The following is a 13448-nucleotide window of genomic DNA, read 5'->3' as shown; positions in this document are numbered from 1 at the left end:
CTATACCAATATTGGGTTCAAGTGATGACATCTGCGCGTACAATACAATTCGAAAATCACGAGAAACTCTATTTCATACTGGTTGCGCCCGGGGCTTCGCTACCATTGGAACTTCGCGATAAAAAAATATTAAACCCGTGTACGAATTCTCATCGAAATATGTAAAGTATGTAGATTTTGCGTTACTATCAACCTTACATCTACATCATTGTTATCCATATCCCTATGTTCTTATGATGGGTAGGTATCTAATACAACAAACCAAATAAAAACATCAATCAAATTATATAATCTAACCGAGATAGTCTAAATTCAAGGTTCAAGTAAATTCTCAAACTAAGGGGGTGGAACTTACCCCACAATATCGTGTATGTTGGGAATAGTTTAAATTAATTTCACAATTCTTTATTCTGCAATTATGTTTAAAATATTATGTAAAGGAATAATAAAAAATTACAGGTTAGATGTTCTTTAACTCTACATTTCTATATAAGTATGCATATACAATGGTTATTGTATGATAGTAAATTGTTTGTTTTACATTAGTTAATTATCAATACCTAATTTTGCTTTGCATTAAACTTGAATTGTTTTAATTACAGTGCCGCATGCAAAGAACCAATTATTATGAAAGGGCGAACCCTATACACGTCCTATTTTTTCTCTTTTGTCCTGAAGTCTGTACGTGGACACAGATTAATATTACAGACATATTATATTCGATAAATTTATTGATTTGATTTCATAAAGACAAGACGAAGATACTCCATGTGCTATGACGTTATCTGTTGGTACCAATTTGATAACAATAAACCCAACGGATTTAACTTGAACTAAATGCTCAATAGTTTGGAGTGAGAAAGTTATGGTGTGCGCTCATACAAGAACACTATATTATAATTCTATAAACATACTAAGTATATATACATATTTATATGCTACACAATATGGCAGCTTTTACACCGCTATTTGTTTGAGGTTTACGTGACTAGATCGTTGTTATAAATATCAGGATGTGAGGAAATCCTTGTTTGTTCATTTGCCTAACCTCGCTTTGAAGACACGTTTAGTGGAGCGAAGCTAGATAGCAAATTGTATAGGTACACATTGTGTATTAAAACAGAAAGCTCATAGTAACGAATAGCGATACAATAGCGTACAAACTGATAGGGCATAGTAAGTTATTTTACTATATAGTATAAACATAAATATTTTATTATTTTTACTATTGATAAATTGAAGAGTTTTACATACATAAAAATATTAGCATTACCCGAGGCTTTCGTGATCGAGATAAATAAAACAATCTTCTAGTTACTTTGGAATAATATAAATACATATTGTTAGGTGATCTTGATTCATTATAAAGGGTAAAAGGCAAGGCAAATCTCGTCAAGAGCCGAGATTGACTTCGTTATTGTGTATACAAGCAGAATTATTACGTTATGGAAAGTGAAGGTTGCCTAACATTTTATATTTAACCAAAGGAAAGGTGGAATTTATTTCACGCTAAACAGAAATTATTTGCTATGTTGGGCCTGCTGAAAAAATAATATATGTTCACATTGTTATTCTACAATATTCCGAAATTGGAGGTTAAAGACGTTTTCAAGAAAGTGTACCTAAAGCCACGTTACACGTTCTTGAAATAACGTCTTCATTAATTACAAATTTTACAAAATTGAAATACAAATCCGAAATATTTTGTTAGTAACTATTGATGTTAGCTACTTTACTAAACAAATAAATATGACGAAAATAGCGATTTAGAAAGACATACGGTGAAGAGTACGCCATCCGAATTCGGTCGTAAAAATCAAAAGTTGGTTCTGCATAAACACATTTGTTGGGATAAGTTATGCCGACGATACTGTATGGGGATGCCATTACAGCGAATGAAGTTTTTCGAGTAATACGAAAGTGCGCATCAACATTCCAAACGCGGTATGGGCAGCGGCTGTCGCAGAGCGCGAGCGGCTCTTATTAAATATTATATTATGTAGTCGAATGCGAAATCGCCAGTGCCAGGCCGATTGCCACGTACATAGAGCTCTCGGCCCACGAGCTCACAAAGGCCCAAATTAAGCCCACTTCACTACACCGCAGTACCTCTTTGTGTTAATACCAACCACTGATCTACCTTTGTAGCTTCAACTGCCGCATTTATGACCACCCCAATACAGAATTACTTACTATTTATTTGTTATATAAATTTCTCTAATTTGCAATAATTGCTTTAAAGAGAATTTAAAAAAATAAAATTAAATATTCAAGGTCTTTCATATTTTATTTGGCTTAGATTTTTTTCAGAAAAGGGAAAGCGCGATAAAATAGCCTAAAAGTACAACAGGTGTACAACAGAGAACGGATTAAAGGGTGGAAACAAAATGGCTTACAAAGAATGGGTGTCCAACTTTCTCCTCTTTAATATTAATACCTTAAGCGAACCTTTACAGAGTTATTTAGTCTCATCTATTTCAATTGACCGGTTTTTACGTAGGTACCTATTCAGGAGCTTCTTATTGTATATTTACATTGCAAATAGCTTTTCTCATCGATACAAGCCATGGAAGCCATGTCAATTTAAGTATTGAGGATAAACACGCTCCGCCTCGTCGCCGACAATTAATACTTATTAACACGAGAATATAAATTAGTTTTATACACAGAGAAAAAATAAATGCAACATACGTGAATAGACGTAACGCCGGGAATATGAAGAAAATGGGGGTCTGAAGACTTTCCTAGTGTTCGCAGCTTAATGAAAGCCACTGTGGATTTGGAAAAAGTTTAAAAGCCGGCGTCAGGTGCGGGTCGAGTGCGTCTCAGACCCTTGACCTGCGGCGCTGTGTCGTCGACACGACTTTACTTTTCGCTTCCTAACATTTTATATAGATACCGTATCACATTTTTATATTACACTTTGATCATATTATATATCTTTAATTACTTGTTCTTCTTTACGGAGTACGATTGACGTGATTTGTGGTGTTGAGATAATTGGAAAGCTGGAGAGTGCAGCTAGTTATTTTATAAATATTAGAAAATGAATACAAGTTAGATAATCATTATTATCTTAGTGTCTATAGACAAGACACTAACTAAAACTAGGTACACTATAATAGCTAACGTCGTGGGGTCATTGAATTGAACAGAATATAAGCTTATAGATGTGGGTAACACAGTAACTACATGAACATTCCTGCATCATACATCAAATATATATATATATATATATATATATATATATATATATATATATATATATATATACATATATATATATATATAGCATGATGGATGTTTGTAATAAAATAAATGAATAAAATAAATTACACTTACATATTTATGATCCAGTACAGGACTTAGCAGTAAAAGTTCTAAAATGAAAAATTTGTTCTAAAACCACAAAACTGACATAGACATTCGTATTCCAAAATCAAACGTTCATTACCAATTAATACCAAACGTATATGTAAGAGCACATTTATTTTTATGAAAACGATTTCTTTCGCAGGACTACGGGACCGAGAGTACAAAAGATACGCATTAAGCCAATGGTTCTATATTGGTTAGTTGCCAAATACGCCGTTAGTTTCTTTTACAATTATTTTCGCCATAATATCAGAGATCAGTGCGTTGGTTTATGGCCAAAGTAAAACAACTTCGTTCTTTTAATCTCAATATCTAGACAATGAGTTTTATTAGAATTACATTATAATAAACCACCATGGTGATTTATTCTCATAACTAGTACAAAACTGACCATATTTATATAGGAACAGTAACTTACCAAACAACATATAAATGAATGGGTATTGCGTCAGCCGTGCCCTTTAAGTGATGGAAAGGAAAAGACCATTCTGGGGTAGTTGGGACACACTTCAAGTTAGCTACTTGTGTTTATACAGGCCGTCGAACGGGTCACCAAACTTAAAGGCCTTTTTCGTTAAGTAAAATTGATCGAGTCACTTTTCAATATATTTTCTGTGTGCTGTAATATATCTTTCAAGTCGTCCAATGCTTGGAGCCAATATATTTAAGTTGAGTGTAGCTAGCGCGGCTGTCAGGGCCAAGAGTACAGATATTAATTATCTTCTGAAGTTAATAATTAACTTTTAAGTTACCGTGTGCTGAGTTTGGCACTTCACTCCTATATGGAACAAATGAGGTAAATTCCTGTTGCAATTAGGTTTCTGAAATGTAGAGGTGGTGGAGTCAAGTAACGTGTAATAGCGTACCTCAGATACTTTACTAATTTAATTGCTGTTTCACACACACACGAGGAAATGTCTTAAGAACAGATAATTAAATTGCGATCTGTTTGCACAAACAGCCAGCGCGTTCTCAAATGTTTCAAATATACATTTAAGAGGAAAGTTAACAGCGAATTAGCTAGTACTAGAACATGGAGAAAACGCTTACGTTGCAGCTTACAATAACGGCCAGAGACAAAGGTACAAGCGCACTCGACATGAAATTGTAACCGCAATATGAGGCGAAACAGTTGTTGTTGTCACCTAGGTAGTGGCTTCTGAATAGAAAATTAACATAAACACATTGATAGTATATACCTACATTTGTTTATTTTTTAACATGTTTAAGAAAACATGAAAAAAGCATATTTAAAGCAATTGGTTAAATTAAAATAAATTAAATTTCAATATCGCACAAAAATGGCACTCTTTAATATACGCGTAACTATTATGTACACATGGCATGTAATAGGCATTGCTTAGATGTGTCATATCTATTACAATTCTATTTGAATTGTAATAGAAATTGCTTTCGTATAATTCGGACCAGAATTACAGCGCTAACATATTTCATGAATAAAATATTTTTTACTTCATTCAAAAAATAAATTTCATATAACAGAGTAACAGCTTGTGCGTTCTGATTTGAGTTTCAACGAAATATTCGGAGCAAACTCGATAAAAATTGTTTAAAACGGCAGTTCAGAAACAATGGCGCTACAGACAATATGCACCGACTGTACACGGAGTACTATTTAATTGTCTGAATCATAAGCTTTGATTTAGATGTATTAAGAAATTTATGTATCAATTTAATTTATTATTATTAAACTAGGTATACAAGAAACATTCGAGGACTTTTCTATTCTCAGTTTCTTCACTTTGTTTTTGACGTTGTAAATATTAACATTGAAAATAATTTATTTTACTCTGTAGGCGGTCTTTAAACATGTCAAAATAAGAAAGTCGGACACAATAAAATTCATCTTAATTACATTGTTCAAATGATAATAGTCTTGGGGACTGTAGACAAATTAAACGCAAACATAGTTCCGGTTAACATAAGCGAGCGCAAACATTTGTAGAGCGAACCAGGCGTCACATTAGGAAGATTAAAACGTGTAAGGCAAAGAAGCGAACAACTGTTCAGACCGGCTACGCTAGATGCATATAGACACTCAAACAATATAAGAACCTTTGAAGGCTCGGAGAAGCTGCACGTTGTGATAATATTCTTGAAAGGCAGAAGTTTGTTGCCGTTTTAAAATGTTGTTACCAGTTTTTGGCATTATTTTCAAAGCTAAAGGAAATATAGAATATGCAACGTTAAATAAGCATTTTATATAGTAGTTAGAAACCAGTATTCGGAGTATTCTAAGCTCAAGTATACCCACCGGTGGGTATACTTAGGCTTAGCGGGTCTTTGAAGATGAAGTGGAAATTATTGGTCATTGTTAATCTCATTCTTGTTGACTTTATTTGTCAAATAAAAAAAATCATAACCCATATAAGTACTTACCCTAACATAAACAAAATCTTCTTATAAAAGCGTGACGATTCTGACGCTTCAAAACAAATATCAACTTAGGTTTTATCATTAAAAAAACCAATACCGTGTGAATTCTCACACGATAAAACAAAAATAACCAATTCTTAGAATATAGGAACACGCAAGGGAGATATAAAGGGTATTTTCATGATAAATAAGAAAGGCAATTTATTTAACAAAGTAAGCGTTTGCTACATAAACAGTAATCTAATATAGACAACATGTTGTATAAGATACCTCGTAAAAAGGAATTCCTCTTATCTTCGTAATTTGGAGTAATGTCAGTCACCACAGAACAAGTCGACGACAGTCTTGTGGGTGAACCAGATTAGCAATAATACGGATTAATATTTTTGAATTTTTCACAGATTTAATTCACATTAAATCCATATGATTTGCAGACAGCAATCTGAAAAATGTTCTTTTAAGTTTCACAAAGGATTCTAAGTATAGAATTATTATATTTTAATAGAATTATAGAAAGATTATAACTCTAGTTTAATGAACGAAGCAAAATGCGTTCTAAATTGATTTATAATAAGGATCGATATTAGCTGTTGATATAATATGATTATTTCAATAAAAATAAAACAAAAGGCATTATTTTAGGCAGTACCATTGAGACTGGCCGTGATGGATTACATTTCATCGCGGTGACGACAAGCGTTGGCGCGACGATATACGTTCAATCTTACGCTTGGCCGTGTGTATACCACATAATTTATTTTTTCCTAGACTATTTACTGTTAGCAGGTGTTGTATTGAGTATTTTTGCCAAATATAATAGGTAATCAAAATAGGACTAATATCAAAATATTTCAAGATAAGATTAGTCTGTAATGATTTATTAAATATATAAATTTAATATTCTAAACAACATCAATCAAACAAAAGTACATATATATTTAACAGTAAATAGATATAAACGCATTGTATGGGGTTCAAATAGGGTGACGCGCAATCTAAATTCATGTCATATTAAATTACATGCATATAAGATATGGCAAGCCGTAGGACATCATTTCAAATGGAACGTAGGAAACATGTCCTGCAGCAATGTCTGCCATGGTCACTCCACGATCACTATACTCGGGTCACTACTTCCTTAATTATTGTTTTCCCCAGTTTTGGGGTAAATGGTAATTGCTGAATACGAATATTGCGTCCTCTTTGTCTTTCATGATGCGTCAAGTTTTATGCTGTTAGGCTAAAACACGAACAAAGAAATTGTTAACATTACCGATAAGAAAGTAGTATTATTCTCAAAAGGGTTTTGTCAGAAATAAGTTTGAATTTGTACGTGATCGATATAATCTAAATCAGTATGCTGACCGCACAGCAAGTTGCAACATTACTGTTTTGTAAACCCTCGGTAAACCCTTGCATGAATTTATTGCCTCATTTTTACGACAGCATAAATTTTCAATATGCTCTAGTATCGGGGTTTTAGAATAGCAAAGAATGAATTTGTATTAAAGTACTCGCACACTTTACCTATTTTCCAATATGGATACGTTACTCGAATATACTTTATATTATTAATATGGTGATAAAAAATTTATAGTGTTGTGATATAGTGGGTGAAAACAAGATTGAATTGGCGATTATTTTATTTTAATCTTGTGTTTGTCTTGTGACATACAAAAATGAAATAATTGCATTTAATTATCTTTCATTAATTATTTAGATACACATATTTTAGGTGTCACTATCAATTTTGAAATATGAAATATGACAAAACATACGCACGATTGCTCTTTATCATATAACGTAAACTGTGAAATTATCATGTTCATTGAAATCACTCACAAACTCACAATGTATAACGTATGAAATCACAAGACCATAAAGGTTAGCTGAATTCATATTTGACAGGGGTTTAATATCAAGGCTAAAATATTTAACAAGAAATTTTCCCCCAGATGTAAGCCGTTACATAATTTCCTTTAATATGATCACTTGTGAATTTTCTTTAGACTTGCAACTACAGTTTATGCTCATAATTTGCTTTCGATTTGTTAAAATTGATAGAATATTTTTATGGAATTGAAAATTCGGATAAAATAAACATAATAAATCAATATGATGTCGTACGTTCCAATTAGTTCATTATATCTTCATCAGGTTATGTAAATGGAGATGGATTTCGATTAATTTTTAAATTAGATCACGCTTCGTGCGCTCCCATGGGCCGAGCGTGCGCGAATCTGAAAATATCCACTCCAATTGCGATGCGATATTTTATTCCCATCAATCTACTTGATAACAATGCAATATGTTACTTTATTAAATATTTGCGAATATGAAAAAGCTTAACAATCATTCAAATTTTTTTATTACTATACTAGATGTTGCCCGAGGCTTTGCTCCCATATGAATTTTGAAATAAAATATAGCCTATAGCAATCTTGGATAGTGTACCTTTCTAATGGTGAAAGAATTTTCGAAATCGGTTTGGTAGTTTCGGAGATTACCCGCCACAAACTTTCGAACTCACAAAGTCACAAACGCTCACTTTTTTATAATAAAGTATAGACTGTATAGTCTCAAAGAATCTATAAGAGATATTTTTGGAGGAGAAAATACGTGATAATATTAATGCAACCTTTGTAGATTTAGGAATCTATATATCAGGAACCGAAATATTCATTTCATTCATTCAATAAAATTAAATTCATATCTAGTAATTTTAAATTAACAGGACTAGTTAAATATGTAATTGTGCTTTAATACAATGATTTCAGTTAAATTATAATTTTCAGATATACCTATCTAAATCTCACACACATAATTTATATACGAATAGAATTACAAATGGACGTAATGTGAACTAGGGTGATCTATTAGTGTCAGTTTAATGATGAATGTGGAAAAAGCTCCCTGCCATGATTTTCTATGGACATGGACATGGAGTTTTCAAAAAGATTAATCCAGCGCCTGCTCGCCTCTGGTATAACAGTTTCCATAGGCTTTCATATCTTCCCATCAGGTGGGCCGCATGCCTGTTTGCTTGCATAATACTTACTATAAAAAGAACTTACCAATAATGAGCCGAAGCAGGCTGGCAGCAAGCAGGCCGAAGTCCGCCGAATTAGCCATGGATCACAGTCTCGTGCACATTGTCAACTCGAGCCATCACTGCTTAAACCGACCATCCCACCAACTACACACAACGCCAAACTAACTTCTTTAATATCACATGTTTCACACGTCAAATGTTAACAAACTTCTGCAATCATCATGTTTAATGAACGGAATACGCGTAAAATGTTTGGCTCCTAGAACCTATATGCAGACCGACATATTGCATAATAACTCATTCAAAATTGGTAGAACTTTTTTAATTTACGCTGCGAAATAAATGCAAGCTTTCTCGTGATTTATTTCGGGAATTGTAGTACGTACGCCACGACATATATTAACTTAATCAGACTATTCCAAAGCGTACTTAAGACTGCGCTTTAAATGAAATTAGAAAAGTAAATTAAGTATATAAATTCGATAAGAATGTTTAGAGATGTTAGCGAAAAAGTGGCACGACCATGTTGAAATTATTATACCTTTTTGAAAATAAAAATTTCATCGATTATAATTTAGGTATTCAAACAATATAGTAACTATATATAGTGTATAATTTCATAGTTTATCACAATTTTTTGAAGCATTACATAAATTTGCAAGTTTCTAGAAATTATCTTTTTACGAGAGAGTAACAAAGACAAATTGCGAGGGTACGTTAAGTGGAATCCTAGTAAGTATGGCCGAAAAAAAAGAAAGTTTTATCTCCTTGGCGTGGCAAAAGATAATAGTATTTCTTTATCTGCAACCCTGAGCTAAAAAAGAAAATTACGCCGTCTCCGACCCGGTCCAAAAGGAAATTTGAGGGCGCGATGTCGAGCTTGTCCAGTTATCAGTTAGTTAAAATGCAAATTATTGTCCTTTGTTTGGGCACCCGATCGGCAGAGGGTGTCAGTGTCAGAGCTGAGAGAGAGCACAGCAAAAATGCTAAACATTCATTTATAGTCGACGACGCTGTCGTTGGCGTCGGACTCTGGCCACCATATGAAGTTCCATTGTTCAATTTATTGAGTAATATAGAAGATACAAAAAGTTTACCAATTTATTTCATCATCATCAGTTAAAAATAGTTTATATATATAATAAAAAAATAATACGACTTAATCTTTACTTTTAGAAATAGACGACGATACATTTGAATAACATATGTAAATCCAACTCGTCTTGCTTCACTCCACCTTCCTAATCCTAGTGCTAGGTAATATTATAAATGCGCATTTTATTGTTTGTTAACAGATCTCGCTTTATTTTCTTGAAATTTTGAATAACTACGAGCATATAATTAGAAGTATGGAGAAGGACAAATTCGACTTTTATCCCGGAAAAACATAATGTTTCCATATGAAATTGATGCGTACTAGAGAGCAAAAGCTAGTTTATAACAATAGTTCTATCTAATTCATGTAAATTAATATAACTTTATTATTGTGTCCAAACTAATCGACTTTGATCAGAAGTCAATTTTTCCTTAATATTTGTATGCCCATACAGATATTTACATTTGGACATATTATGTTCCTTTTGAGCATTTCCACTTCTTTATCCACGATCCTGTAAATATCCGAGTGACTGCACTTGAACGAGCAGGAAATCAACTCACCCACTTAAAATAACTGTCGAGAGATACCTCAGTTTATGCAACATTTATTCGGATTAACGTACAATCTTTATTGAACCTTGGAGTAATCTGACAATAGGAAATGTTGTACCCTCGCAAGAATACGGCTGTAGTGGCAGGGAATTTTATCCTTTTTTGAGCCTATTGAATAGGTGCTCTTAAATCAGTTTCGTCTGAGCGTACATAATAATATATTCGGAAAGTTCGTGAACAAAATACAAACAGCTCTGGCCGGGTGAGTAGTGCTCCTGGCAGAATGAAAGGCCCTCGAACAAAGCGGGCACGGTTGACGCCGGCTTATATTATGAGCACTTCTCATTTATTTCAACCGTTTCACTGACCTACAAGTATTTTGTGGAGTAGTTTGACAAATCGGAGTCTACGTTTTTAATATTTAAATGCTTTTTGTTTCTACTTTAATTCTCATTAATGGACGTAACTAAATTTTACATATAATAGAGTAAACAAATAGCCATAACATAAGAGTTTAAAAATGTTTTGTAAACATGAGTATGCGGCTAGAAATATACAGACGGATTATTAAAAATAGTCCTATCGCATTTGTGTGGATTCAGTACGTTCGCATATGTAGTTAAATTATGTATGTAGCTCTTGAGGATCACAAAGTACCAGAAACATAAACAACATCTACCTACTGGAGTAACGCCCGACTACGGGATAAATCACTCTGCGAAGTCGCATGTGTGCAAGCATCATTACTTCGCCGTCTTAAGTGTAGCTTTGTGCTTGAGGATTAATAAAATTTTCTCTCATGGAAGTATTTCATTTATCTGATTGGATTCAGTGTTTTACATCAAACTACGTTACGTTAGACATCCAATTTTATTTTAATCTATTAAATCACAAACAGGATGGTTTTAAACGTCAGCCAAAAAGATATAACACAATATGATCAAACCGGAAAATAAACGAAAATTTTCGACGTTTTGTAATTTTTGCTATAGGTTTATCATTACCATACCTGCTGTAAAAGTTTGGCCAAAGTTTGGTTTTGGGTTTAAAAAACCAACCTGTATATAAATAAAATTTCCCACATTCCTTTTTTGCTAGTGAGATCAAAAATTACTGACGTGGATTTTCTTCTTTTTTTAACCGCGAATCATTGAAATTTTGAATTAAAATGTGGATTTATATTTTTAAAGGCGTTAACACCGTTATGTTCATCGTCTCTTGGTATCTCTGTGGTCCACAATCAAAAGTTATTTGAGCTAGGTAAATTCCCGAGTGCCTAAAGTTATTTAAAACATTCCCCTTAAACTTTACTAATTACTTTCTACAGCGTTTGTTTTTCATTTAAGTTTTATTTTATATTCTTAATTTTCAGACGCATATTAAAATATAATGATGTAGAATAAAAAAAATATTTTGGAACATAATTTTTAGATTTCATCCATCATTTTCACAGTCTTAAACATTGGAACACCACCGCTTCACCTCATCTCGATACTTTTTAAAATAAAATATTTGTTTTTACTGAACGTGTTCTGGCTGAAGAAGACTGATTAGTGCTGTCGTTATGCTGAAGTGTAAAGTATCTAGTTGGTAAAATATCTAGAACAAATAAATTTAAATTCTTTTGAACACTGATTACAAAAATCTAATCTCCCATCGCGCGGCGGGGTATCTGGAATTGTAGGGATGGGTTGTCGTAAAAAACTTAAAGAATAATTCACCGTTGGATTAGAAGTACGGATAATGTCGTCATGGAATAAATCACCGCTTAAAGAGTGTTTAAAGGGTGCTCTCCCCCCGTGGCGTAGCTAGATAGGCCATGGAGCAAAATCAATCTGGGACCTAACTCCAACTAAGCTCCTTTTGTTTACTATGTTTTAAATTATAAGTAGGTAACTATGGTTTTTGGAATGTACAATAAAGATCTGGCCGAGTCCGAAGAAACTGAGTGGTAGTGGCGGTGGACTCCTGGACTTGGGGGTCACGGTGCACGGCACTTTGGTAGCTATGCCACTTAATTATCTAGCAATGTAAGTATGATCAGCACAAATCTATTTCAGTTCACTACAAAATACAAATAACTGAAATTACATTGTTCAAGTTGCGTATACATTTTTGTAGTCAACGGTACTTCCGCATACAAGGACACGCCTGCCGCGGAAAGATAAAAATATGTACGTGTAATAGGGCTGTCCACATTGTTTACGGGCAACGGATTGCACTCCATCAGTGCCGGCAGAAGTGAAAACTTGAACTTTTAACGTCTTACGAATTTTTGACTGGTCACATGTCCTGACGCGAGTTTAACATTTTTTAACTATCACAAAAAGTGCACAATGCCGCTAAAGAAGTTTTCACTTCAAAAAACCTGTTTTAATTTCTTTATTTCACAAAATTGTAACAAGCTGAGCCAATGACGCGATAAAGTTTATTTTTATCAAGAAATTAGTAGGGTCATATACGATAACACTTTTGACATAATAATACCCGCACGACCCGATCTGATGCGATTCTATTGTTGTTTTATTACCTCTAGGATCGAAGAGATAATATATATTTGTCCATCTTACCAATTATTAAGTGTTTTCAGAGAATATGTATGAACTCATTCAAAATTCGTCATTCGCACAATATAAATAAAGCTCACGCTTTACAACAAAGGCTAGGGTTTTCACGACGCCGACATCGCTGAATTATTACGTCACGTCTTATGTTGGATTAGTAGAGTTTCGCCTAATGAATCTTTATTAGACTTAAAAATGAAGAAACCACAGTCTTCAAACGTTACGTGACTTGTGTTTTAGATTTATAAGATCGACGTAAGAATGTTAAACCTATTGTAAAGCCTACGCGTAAACTTCAGACTGGCTGAATGTAGAACGCTACAGATAAAACGACAATGTTTAAAAAAACCAAATGGAACATAATCGAAATCGAAATTTCATTTGGGCTATAGTTTATAGTTTCACGCATA

General features: G+C 33.4%; 1 protein-coding gene across 10 annotated transcripts in view; it reads right to left on the bottom strand.

The window, feature by feature from the left end:
- CadN (Cadherin-N) overlaps positions 1 to 13448 on the bottom strand; it is a 275837-nt gene that overhangs the window by 112354 nt on the left and 150035 nt on the right. Inside the window, exon 2 of one of the 10 annotated variants that reach the window (XM_053744447.1) lies at positions 8847 to 9034. The exons of 7 other annotated variants lie outside the window; for them this stretch is intronic. In XM_053744447.1, the coding sequence (XP_053600422.1) occupies positions 8847 to 8904 (58 nt within the window). In that variant the 5' untranslated portion in view covers positions 8905 to 9034. Of the gene's footprint in view, positions 1 to 8846; positions 9243 to 13448 lie in introns of those variants that run through there. 2 more of the 10 variants (XM_053744512.1, XM_053744598.2) reach the window with 2 other exon arrangements.

Source organism: Plodia interpunctella, chromosome 1 (assembly GCF_027563975.2).
Source record: "Plodia interpunctella isolate USDA-ARS_2022_Savannah chromosome 1, ilPloInte3.2, whole genome shotgun sequence".
Taxonomy (NCBI): domain Eukaryota; kingdom Metazoa; phylum Arthropoda; class Insecta; order Lepidoptera; family Pyralidae; genus Plodia; species Plodia interpunctella.
The sequence above is the reverse complement of the archived record's forward strand: the minus strand, read 5'-3'. Positions and strand labels throughout refer to the sequence as shown.